The sequence below is a fragment of the Entelurus aequoreus genome, linkage group LG09 (genome assembly GCF_033978785.1).
Source record: "Entelurus aequoreus isolate RoL-2023_Sb linkage group LG09, RoL_Eaeq_v1.1, whole genome shotgun sequence".
NCBI classification, from domain to species: Eukaryota; Metazoa; Chordata; class Actinopteri; order Syngnathiformes; family Syngnathidae; genus Entelurus; species Entelurus aequoreus.
Window position 1 is genome coordinate 59,054,298 of NC_084739.1, and position 25,744 is coordinate 59,080,041.

Genomic DNA, 25,744 nt, shown 5'->3' on the forward strand with positions numbered 1-25,744 from the left:
TATTGTAAAACTTACAAACGTTGCTTGGAGTGATGAATGAAGAATCCTTTCGAGCAGAAACACTATGGACAAATAGTTCAAGGCAAGAAACAGGAAGTACATTTTCAACCCGCAGCACCTGCGGTGAGTGAAAGCATTAAAAACATGACGCTATTGCAAAAACAATACCACACATTTTCAGTGTTTTTGTCGGTGTTCTATAAAAACTGTTTCTTGAAAAAAAAAAACATTATCACCGTTAGCGGAAAAAAAATCCATAAATGAACCACAGTGGGGTTTTTTTTTATAAGCCGCTGGTTTCAAAGCGTTGGAAAAAAGTATCAACTTAAAGTCCTGAAAATAAGATATTGTATTTGGGCTGGCAAAAAATTTTATTATATAAAATTAGTCATTGTCAAAAATATAGACAGTTTTTAAAACAAATGTGTTCTGTTAACCTCAAATGGTAACATAAGCTATAGCCAATGGTGTTTTTGTTATATTTTTTGGTTTGAAAAATACAACTGTGAGCAAGTTGCAAGCATCCCCTTTAATACTGCAATCTGATTGAGTCAAACAATTTGGAATTCAAGCAACATTTTCTTGGAAAATGCGTACAAAGTTGCACAAAGTTTAGGAATTGAATGTCATCTTGCTAGCCCCCTGCATCATAGGCAGCAGAATATTAGGGCTTGCAACGCACAAGCAAACATTTCTGCAGTTTTAAAAAGTCTGCCCATATCTAACGAATAACTTTTCTCTCCTGACAACTTCTCCAAAGTGCAAAATATTGACAAAACAAATCTCCAACTAATGTGTGCAGAATGCCAGCTGATGAAGACGGAGCGACCCAAGCCGAACACCTTCATCATACGCTGCCTGCAGTGGACCACCGTCATTGAGAGGACCTTCCACGTGGACTCACCTGATGAGAGGTCAGTCGCTGTTTGACAACCAAACTGACTTTAAAAACTTTGAAATGGGACTAAACATTAATGACAGGTATAAAGTATGTGATGCTGGATACGTACTATCAAGGACAGAGGTATGACAGGGAGTGTGTGTACAGTAAGTGTGTGAGTGTGAGACAGAGAGGAGCGGAGACCTTTCAAGTAGCGTCGGCATAAATTCTCCAGCTGCTCCGTTCCTTTCTGAGGAGCTGAGGTGTTTATCTCCAGAAAATGAACAGCTTTGCCCAGAAGACCACAGATGCTCCTGTGCATTCTTCAACTCTGTGTGTGTGTGTGTGTGTGTGTGTAATAGCAAGATAATCAAATAAACATTCAGTAATTAACACCAAAGAATAACTCTACATTTAATCATCTCATAAAGTCTGTTGTAAACATCAGCTCCAGATGTGCAGCGGTAAAAGTGTGCGCCGCTTGTATGGGAATGGTGCCTCCGCCAGCACCACAACTGTCCTAATGTGTGTGTTTTACTGTATCCGTCGCACTGTACCAGCGCTCCTGGCAGCGCTCCAGCCCGCACAGCCGCAGCCGTGAGCGGCGAGGGCGGCGCACGTGCTGGCGCGGCGCCCGACTGTAGACAGGCCCATTATCTCTCATTAGCAAAAAAACTCATTATACTAAAAACACTCAAACCAAGAGAGAGGGAGCATTTATCTGCTTTGTGACCTTGAGAGAGTTCCCGTTGCTTTTCATGAAGCTACATGCACACACCACACACACACACACACACACACACACACACACACACACACACACACACACACACACACACACACACACACACACACACACACACACACTGACTCACTGCTCCATTGTTGTGGGTAGAGTGTAACTACAGTTTGCCCTTGTTTTGGAGTGTGTAGGGTACGCTCTGAAGTCTTTGCAGAAAAAAGAGGATTCAGATCTTGAAGAAACACTCTGCTCCATTTAGGTTCAGATAGATGTTCTTCCAAATCCCTCCGGGAAACATATGGGCATGTATCTCAAAATAAGACAAAAACACACAGGGGTGATCATTTGGGAGTCAAACAGGGTTTATTTATTCCCATCTCCGCAGTGTGAGCGCGGCAAATTTGCGTAAATCCCGACCGCTTGCTTGCAGAGCGGCGAAGATTTTTTCAATGTTAGAATGTCATTTCATGGTATGTGGGCTTGTATTAAGCCTCAGGGAGTTGAACGCCCCTGCCTTACATAGTTCCGGGTCACCCTTGGGCAAGGTGTAGCACCCGAATGCCCCCCCCATCAGGGTTACGATACCCCCCATGAACTACACTAAAACAGGATGCGTTACCCGGCCCGGAGGAAGCCCGGGGCCCTCCTCCGGAGCTAGGCCCGGAGGTAGGGCTCGTCAGCGAGCGCCTGGTGGCCGGGCTTGCCACGGAGCCCGGCCGGGCACAGCCCGAAGAAGCTACGTGGACACACCATCTTCTCTGCCACGTGGGCCCACCACCCGCGGTCGGAACCAGTGGGGTCGGGTGCGCTGCCAAGTGGATGGCGGTGAAAGTGGAGGCTCCGGACGGACCAATTCGGGGCAGCAGAGGCTGACTTTCGGGACGTGGAACGTCTCTACGCTGGTGGGGAAGGAGCCTGAGCTGGTGCGAGAGGTGGAGCGCTACCGGTTGGATCTGGTGGGGCTTACCTCTACGCATAGCAAGGGCTCTGAAACCACACTCCTGGACAAGGGATGGACCTTGTTCACTTCTGGAGTTGCTCAGGGTGTGAGGGCACAGGCGGGTGTGGGGATACTCACGAGTCCCCGGCTGAGTGCCTGTACGTTGGAGTTCACCCCAGTGGACAAGAGGGTCGCCTCCCTTCGCCTTAGGGTTGGAGGGGGGGAAACTCTGACTGTTGTTTGTGCATACGCACCAAACAGGAGTTCAGAGTATTCAGCCTTCTTGGATACCTTGCATGGGGTCCTGTATGGGGCGCCGGCAGGGGATTCCATAGTCTTGCTGGGGGACTTCAACGCGCACGTGGGCAATGACAGTGATACTTGGACTGGCGTGATTGGGAGAAACGGTCTCCCTGATCTGAACCTGAGTGGTGGATTGTTATTGGACTTCTGTGCTAGTCACGGACTTGCGATAACAAACACCATGTTCAAGCATAAGGATGCACATAGGTGTACCTGGTACCAGAGCACCCTAGGCCAAAGATCAATGATCGATTTTGTAATCGTATCAGCTGATCTGAGGCCGTATGTTTTGGACACTCGGGTGAAGAGAGGGGCTGAACTGTCAACTGATCACCATCTGGTGGTGAGTTGGGTTAGATGGCGGGGGAAACCTCTGGACAGACCTGGCAAACCCAAGCGTGTAGTGCGGGTGAACTGGGAACGTTTGGAGGAGTCCTCTGTCCGGAAGGACTTCAACTCCCACCTCCGGCGGGACTTCTCTGCCATCCCTGTGGAGGTTGGGGACATTGAACAGGAATGGGCAATGTTCAAAGCCTCTATTGCTAAAGCTGCAGATGCGAGCTGTGGCCAGAAGGTCTTAGGTGCCTCAAGGGGCGGTAACCCTCGAACACCCTGGTGGACAGTGGTGGTCAGGGAAGCCGTCCGACTGAAGAAGGAGTCCTACCGGGGTATGTTATCCCAGGGGACTCCGGAGGCAGTTGCAAGGTACCGACGGGCCCGAAGGGCAGCGGCCGTGGCTGTGGACGAGGCTAAGCAGAGGGTGTGGGAGCAGTTCGGGGAATCCATGGAGAAGGACTATCGGGCGGCACCAAAGCTGTTCTGGAAGACCATACGGCACCTCAGGAGGGGGAAGCAGGGAACCATCCAAGCTGTGTACGGCAAGGATGGGACTTTGCTGACTTCAAGTGAGGAAGTCGTGGGGCGTTGGAAAGAGCACTTTGAGGAACTCCTGAACCCAAATACATCAGACACACCCTCCCTGATAGGAGCAGGGCCTGAGGATGATGGGGGATCGACGTCGATCTCTCGGAGTGAAGTCACTGAGGTAGTTAGACAACTCCACAGTGGCAAAGCTCCGGGGGTTGACGAGATCCGTCCAGAAATGCTGAAGGCTCTGGGTGTTGATGGGCTGTCTTGGTTGATACGCCTTTTCAACATTGCGTGGAAGTCTGGGACAGTGCAGAGGGAGTGGCAGACTGGGGTGGTGGTTCCCCTTTTCAAAAAGGGGGACCAGAGGGTGTGTGCTAATTACAGGGGTATCACACTACTCAGCCTCCCTGGGAAAGTTTACGCCAAGGTACTGGAAAGGAGGGTCCGGCCGATAGTCGAACCTCAGATTCAAGAGGAGCAATGTGGATTCCGTCCTGGTCGTGGAACAACTGACCAACTCTTTACGCTTGCGGGAATCCTGGAGAGGGCCTGGGAGTATGCCTATCCAGTCTACATGTGTTTTGTGGATTTGGAGAAGGCATATGACCGCGTCCCTCGGGAGATCTTGTGGGAGGTGCTGAGGGAGTACGGAGTGAGGGGAACCCTGTTGAGGGCCATCCAATCTCTGTACAACCAAAGCGAGAGTTGTGTCCGGGTGCTTGGATGTAAGTCGGATCCGTTTCCAGTGGGGGTTGGTCTCCGCCAGGGCTGCGCTCTGTCACCTATCCTGTTTGTGATTTTCATGGACAGGATTTCTAGGCGGAGTCGTGGCCATGGCGGAGAGGGTATACGTCTCGGGGGGCTAAAGGTTGCATCACTGCTGTTTGCAGATGATGTGGTCCTGATGGCACCTTCGGTTCGTGACCTTCAGCTCTCACTGGATCGGTTCGCAGCCGAGTGTTCAGCGGCTGGAATGAGGATCAGCATCTCCAAATCTGAGGCCATGGTTCTCAGCAGGAAACCAATGGTTTGTACAGTCCGGGTAGGGGACAGGACTCTGTCCCAGGTGGAGGAGTTTAAGTATCTCGGGGTCTTGTTCACGAGTGAGGGAAAGATGGAGAAGGAAATCAGCCGGAGAATCGGAGCAGCTGGGGCAGTATTGCAGTCTCTCTGCCGCACTGTTGTGACGAAACGGGAGCTGAGCCAGAAGGCAAAGCTCTCGGTCTACCGAGCTATCTACATTCCTACTCTCACCTATGGTCATGAAGTGTGGGTAATGACCGAAATAATAAGATCGCGGATACAAGCGGCCGAAATGAGTTTCCTCAGAAGGGTGGCTGGCATCTCCCTTAGAGATAGGGTGAGAAGTGCAGTCACCCGAGAGAGACTCGGAGTAGAGCCGCTGCTCCTTCGCTTGGAAAGGAGCCAGCTTAGGTGGTTCGGGCATCTCGTGCGGATGCCTCACGAGCGTCTCCCTAGGGAGGTCCTCGTTGCACGTCCCACTGGGAGGAGGCCCCGCGGCAGGCCAAGGACCAGATGGGGGGATTACATCTCCTCTCTGGCCTGGGAACGCTTCGGGATTCCCCAGGAGGAAGTCGCAAATGTTGCTCTGGAGAGGGAAGTCTGGGGGTCTTTGCTGGAGCTGCTGTCCCCGCGACCCGATTCCGGATAAGCGGTTGAAGATGGATGGATGGATGGAATGTCATTTCATAGGCTCGCCTCACTCGACTGTCTTCGCCCATGTAAGCCCCAAATGTGGCACAGAATTAACTCTGTTTGGGAAAAGATCAGCCAAGTGCTGATCTGCAACGGTATTACACCGACAGCGTTTTTTACATCACGTCAGTATAGTCTAATGTTATTGTTATGTTGACAGCTCATTTCCAATCGAATGATGTTTAAAGTAAAAGTGGACTTCATTGCCTTACATTGTCTGGAGTTGTAGCGGGCTGTGCATGAACAAAGATCGTATATTGGAGAGGATGATCTACCGCATGTACAGTGCATGTACAGTGCATGTACATGCACAAACACAAACACTTATTCATTTTACATGCAACATTTTACATATTTCTGAAAAAAAATTATCACATTTAAACATTCAAAATCTGAAAAAATAACAGATACCGTATTTCCTTGAATTGGCGCCGGGAATATGGTATTCGCATGCCTAGAATTATAGCCGGGTCAAACTCAAATAATTAGCGCATGCTTGGCACTTCCGCCGGGTCAAACATGAGTCACTAAATGACTCCCGCCTCCTGGTGGTAGAGGGCGCTAGTGATCCTTCTTGCGACTGCTGGTACTGCAGAAGACCTGTGCTGCAGAAGAAGACAACAGCAGAAATAGTGCGCAGCCATTTATTTTACCATGGAGGATTACATATCTAAAATAAAACAGTTTTCTAAACTGGGCTTTCAATCGAAGCAGGAGGTAATACTCAAAAGGAAGATCTCCATCGAGACAGAGAGACTTTTAAAACTGAAGGAAGACTTCTATATCGATGCTTTTCTTCAAAAGGAGCTGGCATGGACTCATTTTTACCTAAAGGTGAGACCATAATAACGTTTTTTTTATTAAATGTGCTTTTCATGATAAGGTAAGCGCCGGAGTGAGAAGAGGTTTTAAAATAATTACCGCATGCATGGTAATCTCGCCTGCTTTTGGTAAACGCAGGGGTGAGAAGAGGTTTTAAATTAATTAGCGCCCCTGCGGCTATTCAAGGAAATACGGTATAGCTATTAATGCTAATAAAGTAAAGAAAATAGGTCACAATCATGGCCGTGACTACTATAGGTATAAAAAAGAAATAGATTTTCTAATTAATCGCTATTCTTATTTGTAACAATGCTTAATCAATTCAAAAAAATTCTAAAATCTTTTATTATTTTTTTAAATCCTCCCTACCCCCAAAAATCTGTTCTGTCTAGCCACTTTAGTAAATGTTTGGGTAGAATTTTAATAAACAAAACCTTTTTTTTATTTTAAGTAATAGAGAAATGTATCAAAACTGTTTATTTTGTGGAGGAATGTAGTTAGTCATAAAACTGTCACTCATTGTCATTAAAAAAGTATTGATTTTGAAACTAAAATCAATTTGAATCAAGAATTGATTCTGAATCGAATCGTTACCCCCAAGAATCGAATCGTGTAGAGCCCAAAGATTCACGGCCTGATTAACTACTATTGAGTACACCGAGGTTGTGTACTCTGTAATTTTTTGAAGTGACAAGAAGAAGATGATATGACTCACTGCAAATATACTTTGTGTGGGTCATTGTGTGCACTGTACATGAACATGCGGTAGATCATCCTCTCCAATATACGATCTTTGTTCATGCACAGCCCGCTACAACTCCAGACAACGTAAGGCAATGAAGTCCACTTTTACTTTAAACATTATTCGATTGGAAATGAGCTGTCAACATAACAATAACATTAGACTATACTGACGTGATGTAAAAAACGCTGTCTGTGTAATACCGTTGCAGACGACTAAGATGTCACTTATGTCACAGATATCAAGGCCGCCACACCCTAAATGCAGAACACGTGCTGTGCATAGGTATTCCAAATCCGTAGGGTACCGTTTTGCATGAAGAAGCACATGTCAAATGTAAATTATTGAATGACAAGGTGCTTCATTTAAAGTTTTGCCCCCAAACATATTCGTAAAAAACTTAATTATGTTAAAATTGCTTAATATGTTAAACTTTAGCATATAAATAAAAAAGGGTTTTGTTACAAAATCGTGTCAAAGATGTTAGATAATACAACACGTGATAGTTCTACCTCAATGAAAGCTTTTGTTATTCTGGAATATTATTCATAAGGTGCTGGGATACCCATGATTTAGCCATTTAAAGTTTCTCTTGGACCACCAATTTGTCCAAATCCTGGTTACGGGCCCGGTCACAATCTGTATTGATTTTCTTTCTACTTGCTCGTAATAGCAGATATAAGCTTGGTTGCTGATTTAAAAGGAACCTATAATGCAAAACCAACTTTTCTTACCCATTGGTAGCTTTTTTTGTGTATTTGGAATCTGCATAAGTCTCAAAAATGTGAAATCAAGCCATCTCGGCATGGCAGGGATATTTATAAAACAACCTTGCCTTCCTTCATACTTACTCCAAACGAGCCATTTTAAATTTGCCCAATTTGTGACATTTTTCCAATTGGTGACATCAACGGATCTCTCCACATATGGTAGAAATTTACCCAAAAGGCCTTGCACTTGTCCACCATCCTCCGCTGTTGCCATTTCGAATGAAAATTAGTGTATAGTTATAATTTATGTCTGTCAGACTCTATATGAAAGCGCTAAAAACTACAACATGGCTGACGAAGAGAAGACTCAGTCGAAGTGGAAGCATGTAAATAAGACCCCCCACAAAACGGAGCATACTGAAGAGACTGTCAGAAAGCGGCTTCAAAACAGTCTGTATAAAATAATCTATGTGGCATTTTGACCAAAGAACCACCATTACATGTTATGTAGACCACAAGGACATGTTTTAGGCCTTGTTCACACTACAGGTCAATTCCGATTTTTTTTTTGTCCGTGTGCAACCTGTATTAATTTTTTTAATGTGAGTGTGAACAGTGCAATTCCTAATTTTTCAAATCCGACCCAGGCCTCTTTCTTATGTGGAAATAAATCCGATATGTATGCGATGTGTCCTCAATGTGAACGCTCCCGCGCTCCGGTCGCATTCATCTGACCAGAACATCATCAAAAAGCAATAAGCGTCATATTTATTTGCCAAAATACACGCCTATAAATAAATAAGTAACAACGGAGCAGAAAAGAGGTGAAAATAAAATGTTTTAGGAACTCACGTGAAACTTCCACCATTTCTGTATCTAATTGCTCGCCCACAGGACACGCTATTCAAGCAGACATCAAAGCAAAATATCCCTAAAACTGCCAGAGCCAAAATATTCGTCTTCTTCCTTCTTAATCTTCTACGTGCAATAATTCAATTCAGAAAATATTGACTTTGATTACACAAAATCCTTGAAATTGCCACAAATGCGGCAGTACTGAGGCCGACTGGAGTTGAAGCCTTTTTTGCTTCAGTAAACACTGCAGGGCATGCGACGTCATGACGTCATATCCGCATGTGGGTCAGATTGCATTCACGTTGGAAATCAAATTTTTTTAATAATGTGAACGGACAGTAAAAAGATCAAATTTGATTAAAAAAATCTGAATTGATGACACCTTTAAGTCATTATAGTCATCACTGTGAAAACTAACTGGACATGTCCTGATGTATGGCAGAGTCTGTTTCTACACACACACACACATAAACACACACACACACACACACACACACACACACACACACATATGCAACACACGTACACATCCTAATTGACAAACTTTGTCCCAGCAGATGTTGAACAAGTGTGCTAATGAAAAGCCAATGGGGGGGAACAGTGTTTGCAAACAACAAAACATTGTTCCCTCTTATACAGGGGCGTGCATTTTACACACACATACGCACACACACACACACACTGGTAGTCATTAGTTCTGCTCTATGATTATTGTTCATTGGCTTGATTCCCTTGGTGACCATTTTCCTCTCTGTTAAACAAATGAGTGTTAATGTCAATTGAAAGTGTTTTTTTGCATGCGTCTGCCATTTATTGTGTAACCTGTGTCAGACGAGATGTGTCAGAAAAGGGCTGTTGATCACATTTTTCGATGTGAGGGGCATATCGTCCACCACCAATTCTGGCCAAAGCGCCAGACGACCAACCAGCGCGTCAACAAAGTGATCCTGCATCATTTGTTACGTTCAGTGAAGCAGGAAGAGGCGAGAACTGTGGGAGGACAAATTCTGGCTGGTTCACCATGACAATGGCATCTGCCCACAATGCTCTAAGCGTCCGACTGTTCTTGACATCCTTCCTATTTACCCGACCTGGCTGTTTTTTTCTTTGATGAAGGAGCTGCCGGAAGCCTGGAAAATCGTTCTAGGCTTGGCAAGTGGGTTAGACTCAAGAGGGGTTACGTTCAAGGGGAACACTTGTTGGATTAGAAATATATATTTCTACATCAGTCCCGGGACTTCTCTGACACACCTCGTAGATGTGCACATGTATGCACGTACTGTCCTACCAGATCATTTAATTCAAGTTGTTCATGAGCCCTGAAGTTTTGGTGTTGCCTCTCTCCTCAGGGATGAGTGGACAGAGGCCATCCAGATGGTCGCAGACAAGCTGCAGAGGCAAGAGGAGGAGAGGATCCAGTGTAGCCCCACCTCCAACATTGACAACATGGTGGAGGAGGAGATGGACATCTCCACCACACACCACAAACGCAAGGTTGTAACAAATGTATGGGAACTTCCTCTTATAAGCCTTTAAACTAGTAAACACTTTGATGCAACTGTATTCCAGCTGGTTGTTTCTTGCTGACATCTCGTGTAGACGTCTTGTGTGTGAAAGTTTTGAGCGAGAGTGTACTCATGCTAGGCCAGTCGTACCATTATTCATTTCTAAAGTTTGGCATATTTGGCTTGTGTGAGTGCTCCGATCCGCGCTCAAGATCGGTACACTTCCCCTTTCGGGGCACGATTGGATTAGAGCCTGGGCACAGCACAATTGCAGGCATAGGCACATTATAGTGCTGTGCATTAACGACGAAACTATATATATATCCTGATATACTGTAGGTCATGTTGTATCTCTAACGATATATATTGCCATTAGGGATATAACGAGATGAACATTTCATATTACGATTATCGTGACCAAAATTATCACGGTTATCATTATTATTGAGGTGTTGTTGAACATGCTCAAAAAGTACCAAGTTATTTTTTTTAAAGTAACGGGAAAAAAAATTGTTACCCATTATTTTGCACTTTTTTTGTTTCTTATGTTTCACTGTTTGTCTCAGTATTTTATCTGTTTTGATGGCTAAGTTTTTATTGTTGTAAATAGTGGTTGGCACTGTAGCACATTAAGATTTATTTTAATTAAAAATGCGTAACAAATAAAGTCTATTTTTATCATTTATTATTTCTGGTGGGCGTTGTGGCATCCTACTCTGTTCAACGGTCCTTGAATGCACCATTAAAACACCTCAGTCTCGTATTCCTTTGAGTATAGAAAGATCACTCTGTATTAAGAGAGCACAGGTTAAAAGTTAAAGTTAAGTTACCACTGATAGTCACACACACACACTAGGTGTGGTGAAATTACTCTCGCGTTTGACCCATCCCCTTGTTCCAGCCCCTGGGAGGTGAGGGGAGCAGCAGCGGTGGCTGCGCTCGGGAATCATTTTGGTGATTTAACCCCCAATTCCAACCCTTGATGCTGAGTGCCAAGCAGGGAGGTAATGGGTACCATTTTTATAGTCTTTGGGGGGTTTGAACTCACGACCTACCGATCTTAAGGCGGACACACTAACCAAAGGTCAATGTACACAATTGAATAGCATAGTTGCTCAGACAGCAATGTGTTATATAGGTTTAAATTGGGGTATGTTGTTTCTTAATGGGGAAAGATGTTAGGGTCTCTTATTTTCATGTTAGCAGTTAAAGGGGAACTACACTTTTTTCTGAATTTTGCCTATAATTCACAATCTTTATGGGAGACAAAAACACATGTTTTTTTAATGCATTCTAATGGAATTTAATGGAGCCAATGAGACGTCATTGCGTCTATTGTGTTTATTTCGACCATAATAGCCAATAAATAACCATCCAAAAAGCGGCAACAATACACCATTTACATTTTCTGACCTGAATATTAACCAAGTATTAGCGATATTATTATAAGCGCTAACATTAAAGGGGAACTGCACAAAAAAAATTGTTAACAATCATCATGACAGACATGACGATGGATGTTTTTTTTTCCATTCTAAAAATTAAATAAATGGGATCCCGAATGCAGCTGAGATAGGCTCCAGCGACCCCGAAAGAGACAAGCGGTAGAAATTGGATGGATGGATGGGATCAAAAGTCCGCTTACAATGGAGCCTATGATCATTTTAAGCATACACGGCACATTAATTTAAAAAACGCATCATGACCTTCGATATTTTTTTTTCTTAATCACTGATTTCTACTCACTGTCGACTTCATGAGAGCCAACAAACATAATAAAAGATCACTTACTGTACAATGTCTACTTTATTAGGATGCCGACTGCTAGGATGTTCATATATTCCTATTTAGATGAAGGACTCATAATCCTCACGAAGAAATGGGGTGGGGGAACAAGTGTCTTTTCGTGTCTTTCTCGCCATTTCCGGGTCCTAAATGGCTGTCAAAGTGGACCAACTTGTCGGAGTACGTCCTCAGTCATCTACTTACCAGGCGAGAGGCATGATTTATGATCTACAATAAACCTCCAGGGAGCAAGGAAGCGAGGAAACACCTCAGCAGTCAATCATGTCGAAATTATACACAGGCTTGTGATCACGGCGTTGCTATAAATAGTTTGTCTGTGTTAGCGCTTATAATAATAAAATCACTAATACTTGGTTAATATTCAGGTCACAAAATGTAAATGGAGGATTGTTGGCGGTTTTTGAATGGTTATTTATTGGGTTTTATGGGCAGAACAGAGGACCTGCCGTTGCTCCGCTGTAAGCAGACTTTTATTTACGTTTATTTACAAGTTAGAATGCATTAAAACAAAATCCATTCGTCATGTCTTTCATAATGATTGTGAGCAACAGGCAAAATTCCAAAAAAAGTGCAGTTCCTTATTAAGGACCTACATTTAGCGGTGTTTTGATCAGAGAGAGGCAACTTCCTTGTGCTGCTGTATTTACATCATCTGCCAGTGAACTGCTTTCGAAGTCCAGAAAGTTAATTCTAGATTAAAAATCATGCCTCTCACCTGGATAGTAAAATGATGTGGATATAAACTGAGAAGTTGGTAAACTTTGACAGCCAACTTAGACCCGGAGATGGCAAAAAAGACACTGGTTTGCATCCAACTTTTTTTTTAACCCTTCGCGAGGATTATGAGTGGTTACACTACAGTTTACAATTTCCTGCAGCCAAGACATTCAAATTAGGATACGAACAATGGAATTATATAGACATTTGTATGGCGTACTGATATTTTGGTATATTGCACTGTACTATGCACATGTCAGTGTAACAGATGCCAGCTAGTGTGGCTGTGTAAAAACCTCACTCCCCGATAAGCGCAACAATGAACAATGAGTTGACAGCCTTGAACTCATTGCCTAGCGCTGCTCCATTTACTGTAACTCTCAGCCAGTGGGGATTTATTCTTTATTCCTAATGATAACAGACACCATTCCTAACAGAAATGAATAGGGATGAAGCCGTGTCATTCAATTAAAATGCCAACGCTCTCCTCATCAAAGCTGCTATTTTCCACAATAGAAATAATCAGAAGGACTAAAGATTATCAAAACAATCAGGGTAATTGCAATAATACAGCAGTGTATAAGTGATGGATGAAGCACAAAAACTCAGTGTATGCGCAGGCTAGTGTGGGCCAGGAGAGGGAGGGAGGAGATGGCGCACAAGCCCTAGTGCAGTGCTTCTCAATTGCGTACATGTGAATTAAAAACATATATATAATATTGTGCTAATGTTCCTTCATTCCAGCAAGTACTGTAGATTTACAAGGTGAAAGTAAGATATGACATAACATGCAACTCAAGATATTTGAAGCCTTATTTTGAAATACTTTGATGATTTTGATTTACAGCTTATGAAAACCTCAAATTGAAAAAACCCTCAATTTGGGGTTTTCAAAAACTGTAAGCCATGATCATCAAATTTATAACAAATATAGCCATGACAAATCTCACTTTGCATGTCATAAGTTAATATCCCATATTAGTTTCACATTTGAAATTTAATTCCTGACATGAATGGACTTTTCCACGTTATTTCCCCCGGTATTTTTTGTTACCCCCTCGAGGAAGAAGAAAACATTTTGCAGCCCCCCACTCTCCGTCACGATTATAAATATTATCATTTGTCTATAATTTTTTTAGGAAGTACACCTCTGCATACAATTGTATACTTAATAACATAAAGAAGTATAGATCAACTTACCACAAATAATAACTTTATCAACATTGTTTTTTAGTCTGTAACAGAAAAGATGCATCAATTTGCCCAAAATAAAAATAAAAAAGATCCTTATTTAAACTACACACATTTTTTGACCGACTTGAACCATTTTATACTAAAAAAATTAAATGAAATAACCAAAACAATTATAATAAATAGGGACAACCGGTAGAAAATGGATAGAGGATCAGCATCAATAAAGGTGCTTTTTGCAACATTCACACAGATGCCTAGAGGGCGCTAACTTTCCAATGTATTTTAAGCAGTATATGCAGCCCTCTTGCGGCTTCTGGGGCGTAATAACGTACGCATGTAACACATGGACGCACATTAGCTTTGCGGTTGTTAGCCAATGATAGCAATTTGGATAGTTAGCGTTAGCTGTAATTGATTGTATATTCTATCATAACAACAATAAGACTGCAAATTGTTTTTTGCTTCTCTTCGACTGATGTTCTCCGGGGTCACACACGTGCCCCCCAGGAGGGCCCACCCCATTATTTGAGAAGGACTGGTCTAGTGTGAGGACACTTCAAATTCACTGTAGGTGGGATAAGGTGTATGTGTAGCAAGTGAGAATTTACTAAACTGTAAAGCATTGTTCCAGTATTTCCAGACTTCCAACATTCTTGTGTGTTTGGTTTCTCCCACACAGACAATGAGCGACTTCGATTACCTGAAGTTGTTAGGAAAAGGAACCTTTGGGAAAGTGATTCTGGTCCGGGAGAAGGCCAGTGGGAAATACTACGCCATGAAGATTCTGAAAAAAGAAGTTATCATCGCCAAGGTCTGTCCAGTGCTGAAAGCTCATCTCTTGGTTGAATTTAGGGTCTTGTGCTCGTGTTTGAACTCGGGCTGTCAAACAATTAGAATATTTAATCAGGATTAATCGCAGTTTGTTAACTCAAAATGAATAGTGATTAGTCGCAGATAAATTAAATTTTTTGTCATTAGTAGGTGTACCGTCGACAGGTAATTTAAAATGTTTTTATTAGCTTGACAGGATAATTACTTTGCTTTAATACATTTTTTTGAAACATTATGCTTTTTTAAACAGCTCAACACAAAAAGGACATACACACGCTTTTAATGACAATTAAAAAAATTACCTGTAGGGAGTTGGTGTGTTTTTTGTTCACCATGATTAGATACCAGTTTTGACTATTAAATATGCATTGTTACGATCATGCTTTGATTGTCAAAGATGTTTGGTAATGTAATCTGTGATATTTCTACTTAAATAAATGCTTCTGATATTCTGTACATTAAGTTAATGGTGTTCGTATCTCTGCACGACATTGTTTTAACCTGCTGTATTCATTAATAAAATGTAATATTCAGGCTGCTAAACATTCTGTAATTGCGGACTATCAGTCAGATATACACTTTATTTAAATCTGCCAGAAAACATTTATTTAGGTAGAGATATCACAGATTACATTACAAAACATTTTTGACAAAGCATGATCGTGATGTGAGACGATTTTTCATTTTGTTATGTAGTTAGACCAGATTTGATGCATAGTGCTTATTGTGAAGCTGTAAGTATGTGATTGGCATGAGAAGAGGTGTCTTGACATGTTTTGACAAAAGTCTCTAATTAAAAAATGACTGCAGACTTCCTCCCTACCATCTTTTTAATGCTAAGCTTGTATTCCATCCTACTGAAGCAGTTAGAGTAACAACCATAAATGTTATGTTATTAATGCACTCAACAGTAATGTAAACACGGACATGAAGCTCCTCTTCTCTGTAGCAGCAAAGCATGCCAGCAGGCGTTCGCTCCAATGATGTCGTCTCACGGCGATCAAAGATGAAATAGTCTTGTCTAGGATTTAAGATTTTCATAATGTACCTTTTTCTTTGTGCATTTCTGCTCGCTATTTTGCCGGTTGTGGCTTAACAGTAACTGGACGCTATTACATTTCCCATGCTACTGAATGGACAGAGGGCCAGGACGCATGCGCGTTAAAAAAAATTAGCGCCGTTATTGGAACTTAAAGTTAACTTGTTATTATTGCGTTAACTTTGACAGCCCAAGTTTGAACCGTTTTAATACTTTTCAGTCTTCTTCTCAGACGTCTTCAGCTGTGTATAGTTATTTTATTTTGTTTTTTTTCCAAACATGTTTTCTTTTGTCTTTATTGTTTGTGCAGGATGAAGTAGCGCACACCCTCACAGAAAGCCGAGTACTGAAAAACACCAGACACCCCTTTCTCACTGTGAGTGTTTGACTTACGCAGCACACAAAGGCTTCACATTCACTCATACAGTTAAATGTGCTACCTACATCTACACTCGCACACACGCACATAAGGCGCCATATTGATCTATACGTACCTGCCTCTCTCGAGGCTAATTACGAGCGAGGCATCAAATTGTCGTACAATAATGGACGCATCTGTTTGCGTGCGCTCTTTTTGTTTGGTGTTTGCGCAGACACATCAGCTACTGCTCACTTCTGTCGCCTCCCGTCTGCTGCGCTAACCTCTAAATACAATCGCATCTGAGTTTTTTGTTTTTTTTTACCACTTTCACATCTGCAGCCACAAAGAGACGCGGAGACCAACTGTTCTTTTGTTTAGCATCTCGATCCTTCAAAGTAAACACTCGTGCGCTCCTACTTCACACAAGATTGTTTGCATAAGCACATAGAGAGTTAAACCTTCTAAAGCTATGGGTGCTGTCTGTTTTTGGTTAAAAGAACTCTAACATTTCAAGATAGTCGTTCACCAAACACTCTAAATAACACGACAGGGCGAGAGAGCAAGAACATGGGAAGGACAATGAATGTTTTTATTAGATTAAATAACTACAAACTTTAATGTCAGTGTTGTTCATTGTTTTGTTTCAGTCATTGAAGTATTCATTCCAGACAAAAGACCGTCTCTGTTTTGTCATGGAGTACGTTAATGGAGGAGAGGTAAGACAAGCACACTCTTTAATAGACTTGCCCAATTTTTCTAATATTTTCCCCTCTCATGTGACTTAATCTACAAACACACTATTATTTCATCTGTGCTTCTTCCATAAAAAACTGAACATTATTGCATAGTAATGCAATAATGTTTTTTTTTAATACATCCTTTTTATTGGATCTTGTCAGATTGTGCAGGTGTTCCCCATCTTTTGTGCAACTGTTGAACAGCCAGTTAAACGTCACCGCGTTTACTCTCAGCCACTATGTACAGTAAAGGCCAAAAGTTTGGACACACCTTCTCCTCATTCAATGTGTTTTCTTTATTTCCATGACTATTTACATTGTAGATTGTCACTGAAGGCATCAAAACTATGAATGAACACATGTGGAGTTATGTACTTAACAAAAAAAGGTGAAATAACTGAAAACATGTTTTATATTCTAGTTTGTTAAAAATAGCCACCCTTTGCTCTGATTACTGCTTTGCACTCTCTGGCATTCTCTCGATGAGATTCAAGCACACCTGGGAAGTGAAAACCATTTCAGTTAACTAACCCTCTTGAAGCTCATCGAGAGAATGCCAAGAGTGTGCGAAAAAGTTATCAGAGCAAAGGGTACATAACTCCACATGTGTTCATTCATAGTTTTGATGCCTTCAGTGACAATCTACAATGTAAATAGTCATTAAAATAATAAAACCCATTGAATGAGAAGGTGTGTCCAAACGTTTGGCCTGTGCCGTATGTACTATATGTGTGAGTATGTATGTATGGATGTATATATATATATATATATATATATATATATATATATATATATATATATATATATATATATATATATATATATATATATATGTATATATATATATATATATATATATATATATATATATATATATATATATATATATATATATATATATATATATGTATGTGACTGTATATGTATATACTGTATATATATATACAGTCACATACATATATATACACATACATACGTATATATATACACATACATACATGCACATATACATATATATATATATATGTATAAATGTATGTATATATATATATATGTGTATATATATATATATATATATATATATATATATATATATATATATATATATACATATGTATAAATGTATGTATATATATATATATGTGTATATATATATATGTATATATATATATATATGTATATGTATACATATACATATTTAATATTAAGAAATTAAATAACAGTATTAATACATTTAGTAATTAAGAAATACGTTGACTGCCAAATATGTCAGATTGTAAATATGAACCTTTGAATAAAAATGCCCCTTTTTCGAGTATTTAGTGTGCTTCTCACAATTCTCGCAACTACATAGTACAATTGTATATACAGGTTCGTAGTTGTAATACACTTGCACCACTTGTGGCAGTAATGATAATCTCAAACAAACACAAGAAGAAGTCTGGAGCTATTCATGAGCTAGTCTGGAGCTTCTTAAGCGCAAAAATGATGACTAAAGGGGTGAAGCTGTATTTTCATCTGCACTTTAATTTTATCGACACTTGAGTTAAAAAACATCCATCCATCCATTCATTTTCTACCGCTTGTCCGTTTCGGGGTGGCGGAGAGTGCTGGAGCCTATCTCAGCTGCATTCGGGTGGAAGGCGGGGTACACCCTGGACAAGTCGCCACCTCATCGCAGGAGTTAAAAAACATATACATTATTAATTTAGTTTATTTATTTGAGGCTGCGCCCTAAGGCTTCCAGCGGCACACAGAATGAATGAATGCACGAAGCGTTCATACACAGAGACACAAAGGCATATTTGGCTCGATTTAAAGGTTTGGAAATTGAAAAGTTCAGGTAAAAAAGCGGTTTGTAAATCGAGGTTCCACTGTTTTGTTAAGCCATTAATTGTAAAATAAGCTGACCGGGGATGTTTTTGTCATATTTTTTGGTTTGAAAACATTTAACTAAACAAGTTGCCAACAGGCCCTTTTTGTTTTCTTGTTCAATTTACTACTAAATTCCAAAGAGAACATGTTGCAGGAATGCAAAGACCTGCAAACAATAAGTGACTAAAGTGGCCTGTAAGAGTTACTTTGGAACAGAGTCGTTTTGTCAGCCAATTGGCTCGTCTCTTCTCGCTTCCTGCTTGTGTCTATTTGTGAGCTCACCTGTGGGGCACCAATAGCCAGAGTGACAGTCGGAGGCAAAATGAGTTTGGATTCCTCCCACTTTTCCATTCCTCCGCTTTTTAATCGGGACTGTTTGCAATCTTGCCTCATTCCCTCAGTGTCTCTGTCACCTGCTCCCTCTCCCAGCGAGTATGGCGCTTCGGTCGGCGCAAGGCCTGAGCAAACGTGCACAGAAGACACGGGCAAACACACACAGAAAATCCCCCCCACCCACCCTGTCCCCGGACAAATTGTGGCCACACATATCGCACACGCTCGGCCAATTACAAAACTGCCACAGTCACAGCTGCCAGTGCACTGATGAAAGCCCACCTGTCGTGTTAGCGTCAGCAGAGCACTCACACACCGTCTGAGCAAGGTGGTCGGCGAGCATCACTCCAGCGGCCATATGCAAACCTCCCTCAACAATTAATGGGGAGATGTGTGCCCCGTGGCCTCCCGGGTAATTTGTACCACTCCACTGTTGCAGCGCAGCATTCTGGTGCCACGTTTGAGTGCCACATGTGTTGCGGCGTCACAGCGACAACTTGACAACTGACGTCTGGGGTGAGAGCGGGGGGGGGCGCGGTCATGCCACCTGAGACCGGGTAAAAAAGCAGCTTCCTCTTAAGTATGTGAATGAGTTCCTTGCCAGAAACTTGGCAAAGGAAGGAGTGAATGAAAATGTAGGCTTAGAGGGGGGCAGATATACCACTAATGAGCGTCACACTGGAGGCAATGGAGGGAGGGCGCTTGGATGCTGCTTCTCTTTAACTAGACTGGCGTATTGATTAAACCCTTGATTTGGCCCCCGCCGCCAAACTCCACGCCAGCGCCTTGTCAGCCTAGCCTAGAGGCTAACGTGGAAGAGCTTTGTGTGTGTGTGTTGGGGCAGGCGCCGCTAGATGAGGTGCCAGCTGCTGAGTGCCTCCATCCACCCACCCTCCTCAGAGACAGACCCCCCCCCCCCCCCCCCCACCTTCCTCGCTCTCTTTCCACACATTCCCAGCTCACCCTCCTCTCTGCCATCTATCATCTCAATATGGTGCGAGCAGCCAGTTTGTGTTGTGCTAATTTCCTCCAATAAATCAGTAATTATTGCTGTCCCGTCCCTGCTGTCTCCCTTCCCTCCTCTCCTCGCCATCGTTTTCCTCTCCCTCCTCCTTTCCCCCGCAGCTGTTTTTCCATTTGTCCAGAGAGCGGGTGTTCTCCGAGGACCGCACGCGCTTCTACGGCGCCGAGATCGTGTCGGCCCTCGACTATCTGCACTCAGCCAAGATCGTGTACCGGGACCTCAAGGTAAACACACAAAAGTCACCTATCCACCAAATGTTCACGAACTGGTTCCTGGAACTAAAGGTTTCTGAAGTATGTGATTTGTGTTTCCACCGCATTTCACAGTTCAAATCAGGCTGATGACGTATAGAGGAGTGGTTTAGTATATTTCTATACTGATACCATGTAAATAAACAGACATTAAGTTATTTTACTAAAAAGTAAGTAAATGAAATACAAATTGAATAATATACAAAGCGATATGATTTAAAAAAATAAAGTGTACCGAATTGTTTATAAAAAAAGTCAGGCTTTAGTCTGCAATGTCCAACAGTCAGAAAGTTGTCTTCTCAGTAAATGATGATTTCATTAGGGTCAGACTATTTATTTTGGTCCATTTCAGCTGTAATAAACAATATTTGATGATAAATGTCAGGGTTTATCTCATGCTGACAACATGAACACATCAGCATTAGCATTCTATTCACTTAGATTGAGGCTAATAACTACACAAATGGAGTGTCTCTGACTACTTTTACAACATGTAATAAAGTAAATGGTTAATATTTGATGTCATTTACCTTCATTCCACTTGTCTGCTGCCTCCTTCATTTCACATTTGTCCAACAAAGTCAGAGTAGTAAGCAGCTTAGGCCTTTGCTTTGAGTCCGGCTTCATATTCCTCCGTAAAGACGTTTCAAGGAGTCCGTCCACTTCTCGTAGCTTCGTGTATTAAAATGAAGTTTGTAAAACTAATAAACGACAATACTGCATATAGTTTAAAGACTACGGCTGAGTAAAAAACACTGCAAAATAGTTCCACTGATCAAAGTTCTTCAGCCCAATGATGCCCCACAAAACTTCCTGTCGAAAGTTCCTTACATTCTTGTTTCTCTCCGCTTGTCAAGTTTGTTGTAGTAGAAATACACAAGAAATAAGAAATAAATTAGTCGTCCTTGCATACTTTGTCATGGCGGTTGTGTGTTCCACCAATCAGCGTTCGACAGCACAGCCCGCCACCGATAAGGTTCCTGGAACCTTCCAAAAGTTCCACCGAACTGGCAGGAACTCCGACAAGTTTGTGAAGAACTAAATCTTACCGGGTTAGTTTTTTGGTGGAAACACAGGGGCTTTATATACCCAAGAAAGTAAATGAGAAAGTTCCTGTAAAAGTTCCTGCGGTGGAAAAGTTCCTAAATGGGCCAAATCAATCACAGCACAACCAGAAATACACTTTGTACTCTCCACTCACTTAAAGAGTAATGCTTACAAACAAAAACTCCAGGAGATTTATAAGCTGATGGTGAATGTTCTCGTCCAGCTCGAGAACCTGATGCTGGATAAAGACGGCCACATCAAGATTACAGACTTCGGCCTCTGCAAAGAAGGCATCACGGACGCCGCCACCATGAAGACTTTCTGCGGCACGCCAGAGTACCTTGCACCCGAGGTAACATTTGGGCTACACTCCCTTGATATCATGGTTATCACTATTATCACAGTATTTGAATGTGCCAAGAAAGTACTTATACACACACTTTTGACCAAGTTATTTTTTTATTTTAAATAACTCAAATAAATAGACATACAGTTAGAAAATGCACTTTTTTGCAGGTTTTGTGTTTCATATGCTTCACTGATAGTGTTATAGTCTTAGTATTTGGTCTGTTTTAATGGCTAAGCTTTATTTGTTTTAAATATTGTTTGTACTTTTGCCCTTTAACATGTATTTACATGAAAAGTGCATAACAAATAAAATCAATTATTATTTATTATTTCTAGCGGGCAATGTGGCGTCCTACTCTGCTCAGCGGTCCTTGAACCGTAAACCCCCAAACCCCAGTCTTGTATTCCTTTGAGTCGAGAAAGATCATTCTGTCAAAAGAGAGCACAGCTTGTAGGTTCAATGTGCACAATTGAATATCTTAGTTGCTCAGACAGCAATGTGTTTATATGATTTTAGATCTGGGTTATGTGGTTTCTTAATAGGGAAAGACGTTAATGTCACTTGTTTTCATGTCAAGATTTAAAGGCCTACTGAAATGAGATTTTCTTATTTAAACGGGGATAGCAGGTCCATTCTATGTGTCATACTTGATCATTTCGCGATATTGCCATATTTTTGCTGAAAGGATTTAGTAGAGAACATCGACGATAAAGTTCGCAACTTTTGGTCGCTGATAAAAAAGCCTTGCCTGTACCGGAAGTAGCGTGACGTCACAGGTTGTGGAGTTCCTCACATCTGCACATTGTTTACAATCATGGCCACCAGCAGCGAGAGCGATTCGGACCGAGAAAGCGACGATTACCCCATTAATTTGAGCGAGGATGAAAGATTTGTGGATGAGGAAAGTGAGAGTGAAGGATTAGAGGGCAGTGGAAGCGATTCAGATGCTGTGAGAGGCGGGTGGGACCTGATATTCAGCTAGGAATGACTAAAACAGTAAATAAACACAAGACATATATATACTCTATTAGCCACAACACAACCAGGCTTATATTTAATATGCCACAAATTAATCTCGCATAAGAAACACCTCCCCCCTCCCGTCCATATAACCCGCCAATACAAATCAAACACCCGCACAACACACTCAATCCCACAGCCCAAAGTACCGTTCACCTCCGCAAAGTTCATACAGCACATATATTTCCCCAAAGTCACGTACGTGACATGCACATAGGGCACGCACGTACGGGCAAGCGATCAAATGTTTGGAAGCCGCAGCTGCGTACTCACGGTAGCGCGTATCCAACTCAAAGTTCTCATGGTAAGAGTCTCTGCGCCCTGAGATCGGTAGGTTGGAGTTCAAATCCCAGCCGAGTCATACCAAAGACTATAAAAATGGGACCCGTTTCCTCCCTGCTTGGCACTCAGCATCAAGGGTTGGAGTTGGGGGTTAAATCACCAAAATGATTCCCGGGTGCGGCGCCGCTGCTGCCCACTGCTCCCCAAGGGGATGGGTCAAATGCAGAGGACAAATTTCACCACATCTAGTGTGTGTGTGACAATCATTGGTACTTTAATCTTTAATCTTAATATTGTTGTCCCAGTTCTCTACGTGTTTGTGTTGCTGTAGCCGGCTGCTAATACACCGCTTCCCACCTATAGCTTTCTTCTTTGCTATCTCCATTGTTCATTAAACAAATTGCAAAAGATTCACCAACACAGATGTCCAGAATACTGTGGAATTTTGCGATGAAAACAGACGACTTAATAGCTGGCCACAATGGTGTCCCAAAATGTCCGCTACAATCCGTGACGTCACGCGCAAATGTCATCATACCGAGACGTTTTCAGCAGAATATTTGGCGGGAAATTTAAAATTGCTCTTTACTAATCTAACCCGGCCGTATTGGCATGTTTTGCAATTTTAAGATGTCATCATTGATATATAAACTATCACACTGCGTGGTCGGTAGTAGTGGGTTTCAGTAGGCCTTTAAGCTAGCTAGCTGGCGCCAGTCAGTCCGTGAGTTTATCAAAGTGCTTATCTTAAATGTAATCAATCACGGTTTTGCAATCATTTAATTTAAAGCGGTAATGCAAACCGCCGGGAGTTTTATTGTAGTTATCATTAGTGTTTATCGTTACATCCTTATATGCAATATTCCAGAGGTGGGACCAAGTCATTGCTTTGCAAGTCACAAGTAAGTCTCAAGTCTTTGCCCTCAAGTCTCGAGTCAAGTCCCGAGTCAAGACAGGCAAGTCCCGAGTCAAGTCCAAAGTCAAGACTGGAAAGTCTCAAGTCAAGTCACAAGTCCTGCATTTTGAGTTTCGAGTCCTTTCAAGTCCTTTTGACCACAGACTAATATTTTTACACAGATTGTGTATGCTTTTAAACCGCTGTATTTATTTATTAAAACACGTGCATTTGAAATAGCAGGAAAGAAAATAGTACTGACATTGCAATTCATAATAGCACTATTAACCAGTCATTTTAATAGTTTAAACAATTTTAAACATTTAACTCATTCCTTTACAGAATAAACACATTTGCAAAAACAAGTGCAACTGTACTTATTTGTACAAAGGTGTTAACATTGTATTTCCATGGCATATTGCATTGTAACTAGTTCCACAGCAGTTTCTATTCTGTTCTTACCTTATCTCATTGATCTCATCTCATACTGTATGTGTGTTGATGTGTGCGTACACATGAAAAACATAACAAATACATGAACATAACAATGAACAGAGTTGTACTTTTTAGATGTCAGGGCCTTATGCAATATGTACACATATTCTTAATATAGTATATATTTTAACTGACCTTTATTTGACTATGTTTGTCTTTTTGTAGGTGGCTAAAATATGCGGTACTGCTGACCGCCGTCTAACGTTACGTTACTGTGTGTGATGCATTGACTAACGTAACGTTATGTATAGGTACCTCATGCAACCCTGCTTAAAAAATCACTTGACAAAAAGAGTGAATAAGGTAGCAAACTGCAGTGGACGCAACATATTGCCGTGTTTGAAATGACGTTATAACCATAAACATCTTATAAGTAGACGCAATATTGGTTGCTGTGACGCGAGCAATATGCATCTTGAAGTGGTGATGAGGAGCCGGCGAGCAGCCTAAACTGACAGTTGACAGGTAGAAAACAAAGATGCTGGTGTTCAGCGTTTTCCTGCTCAAATGAGCGGACTGTTGAAAATAGGAATCGGGGGATTACTTTTCACAAGTAAGATTTAACATTAATGTACTATTGGTTGTATTTTATGAAAATAACATTACCACAGAGTTGAGAAGGAGCAAAGATCTTCAATATTTGTATGTGAAAATCACAAATAAATCTTCTGGGGGAGGATGACGCCCCTACAGGGGTTTGGTTTACAAACTTTCTGCCCCACCTAAAACAAAATTCACCAGCCGCCACTGATTATAATGCATTCTCATTTTAGGCAAAATATAAGACAATACTTTCTTAACAGTATAATTGTAACCAGGAATAAGTCTTCAAGTAACAATATTCAAATACTAACATTGTTGGGTAAAACAGAATTTGGTTTTATTCTGAATACCGTGAAACAGATTGGTGGTTTTAGCTGATTTAAAAGACTTTCAGGTGTTTATATATGTTTAAGTATTTGGCAGACGCTTTTATCCAAAGCGACATACATAAAAAATACATATATAACAATCACTGTAAACATGATCATTTAAGGGAAGAATGTAATACAAAATATCAATACAAAGTGTCACGACAGAATAAACTCTCTGCTGCTGCAGCAACAGAGATACGGTCTATAAGATATATAGATATCTAATGTATTCATACATTGTTTATGTAGCATGTATATATAACGTAATCATATTGTTTCTTCAATTTAAAAATAGCTGACCGTTTTTTTCCCCTTCTCTGGGATTATATTCCCAGTTTTAATCTCGGACGTCTGGTCACTTATAGCGTATAAGAATATTCTATTACTGTTAAGCAAACTATGAATAATAAAACATGTGTCCGTTATCATAGCTACACGTATGACAAAGAAGCGCGTGAAAATCAGTGGTATTCAGTGAGGTAAAATGAA

At 41.5% G+C, this 25,744-nt stretch overlaps 1 protein-coding gene across 3 annotated transcripts in view; it reads left to right on the forward strand.

The window, feature by feature from the left end:
* The window catches only part of akt3a (v-akt murine thymoma viral oncogene homolog 3a), a 180,571-nt gene that overhangs the window by 128,891 nt on the left and 25,936 nt on the right, over positions 1-25,744 (forward strand). For 2 of the 3 annotated variants that reach the window (XM_062059028.1, XM_062059027.1), the window contains exons 4-10: positions 803-914; positions 9,930-10,086; positions 14,482-14,613; positions 15,983-16,048; positions 16,681-16,749; positions 20,104-20,226; positions 21,524-21,652. In XM_062059028.1, the coding sequence (XP_061915012.1) occupies positions 803-914; positions 9,930-10,086; positions 14,482-14,613; positions 15,983-16,048; positions 16,681-16,749; positions 20,104-20,226; positions 21,524-21,652 (788 nt within the window). The remainder of the gene's footprint in view (positions 1-802; positions 915-9,929; positions 10,087-14,481; positions 14,614-15,982; positions 16,049-16,680; positions 16,750-20,103; positions 20,227-21,523; positions 21,653-25,744) is intronic. The other variant, XM_062059029.1, reaches the window with a different exon arrangement.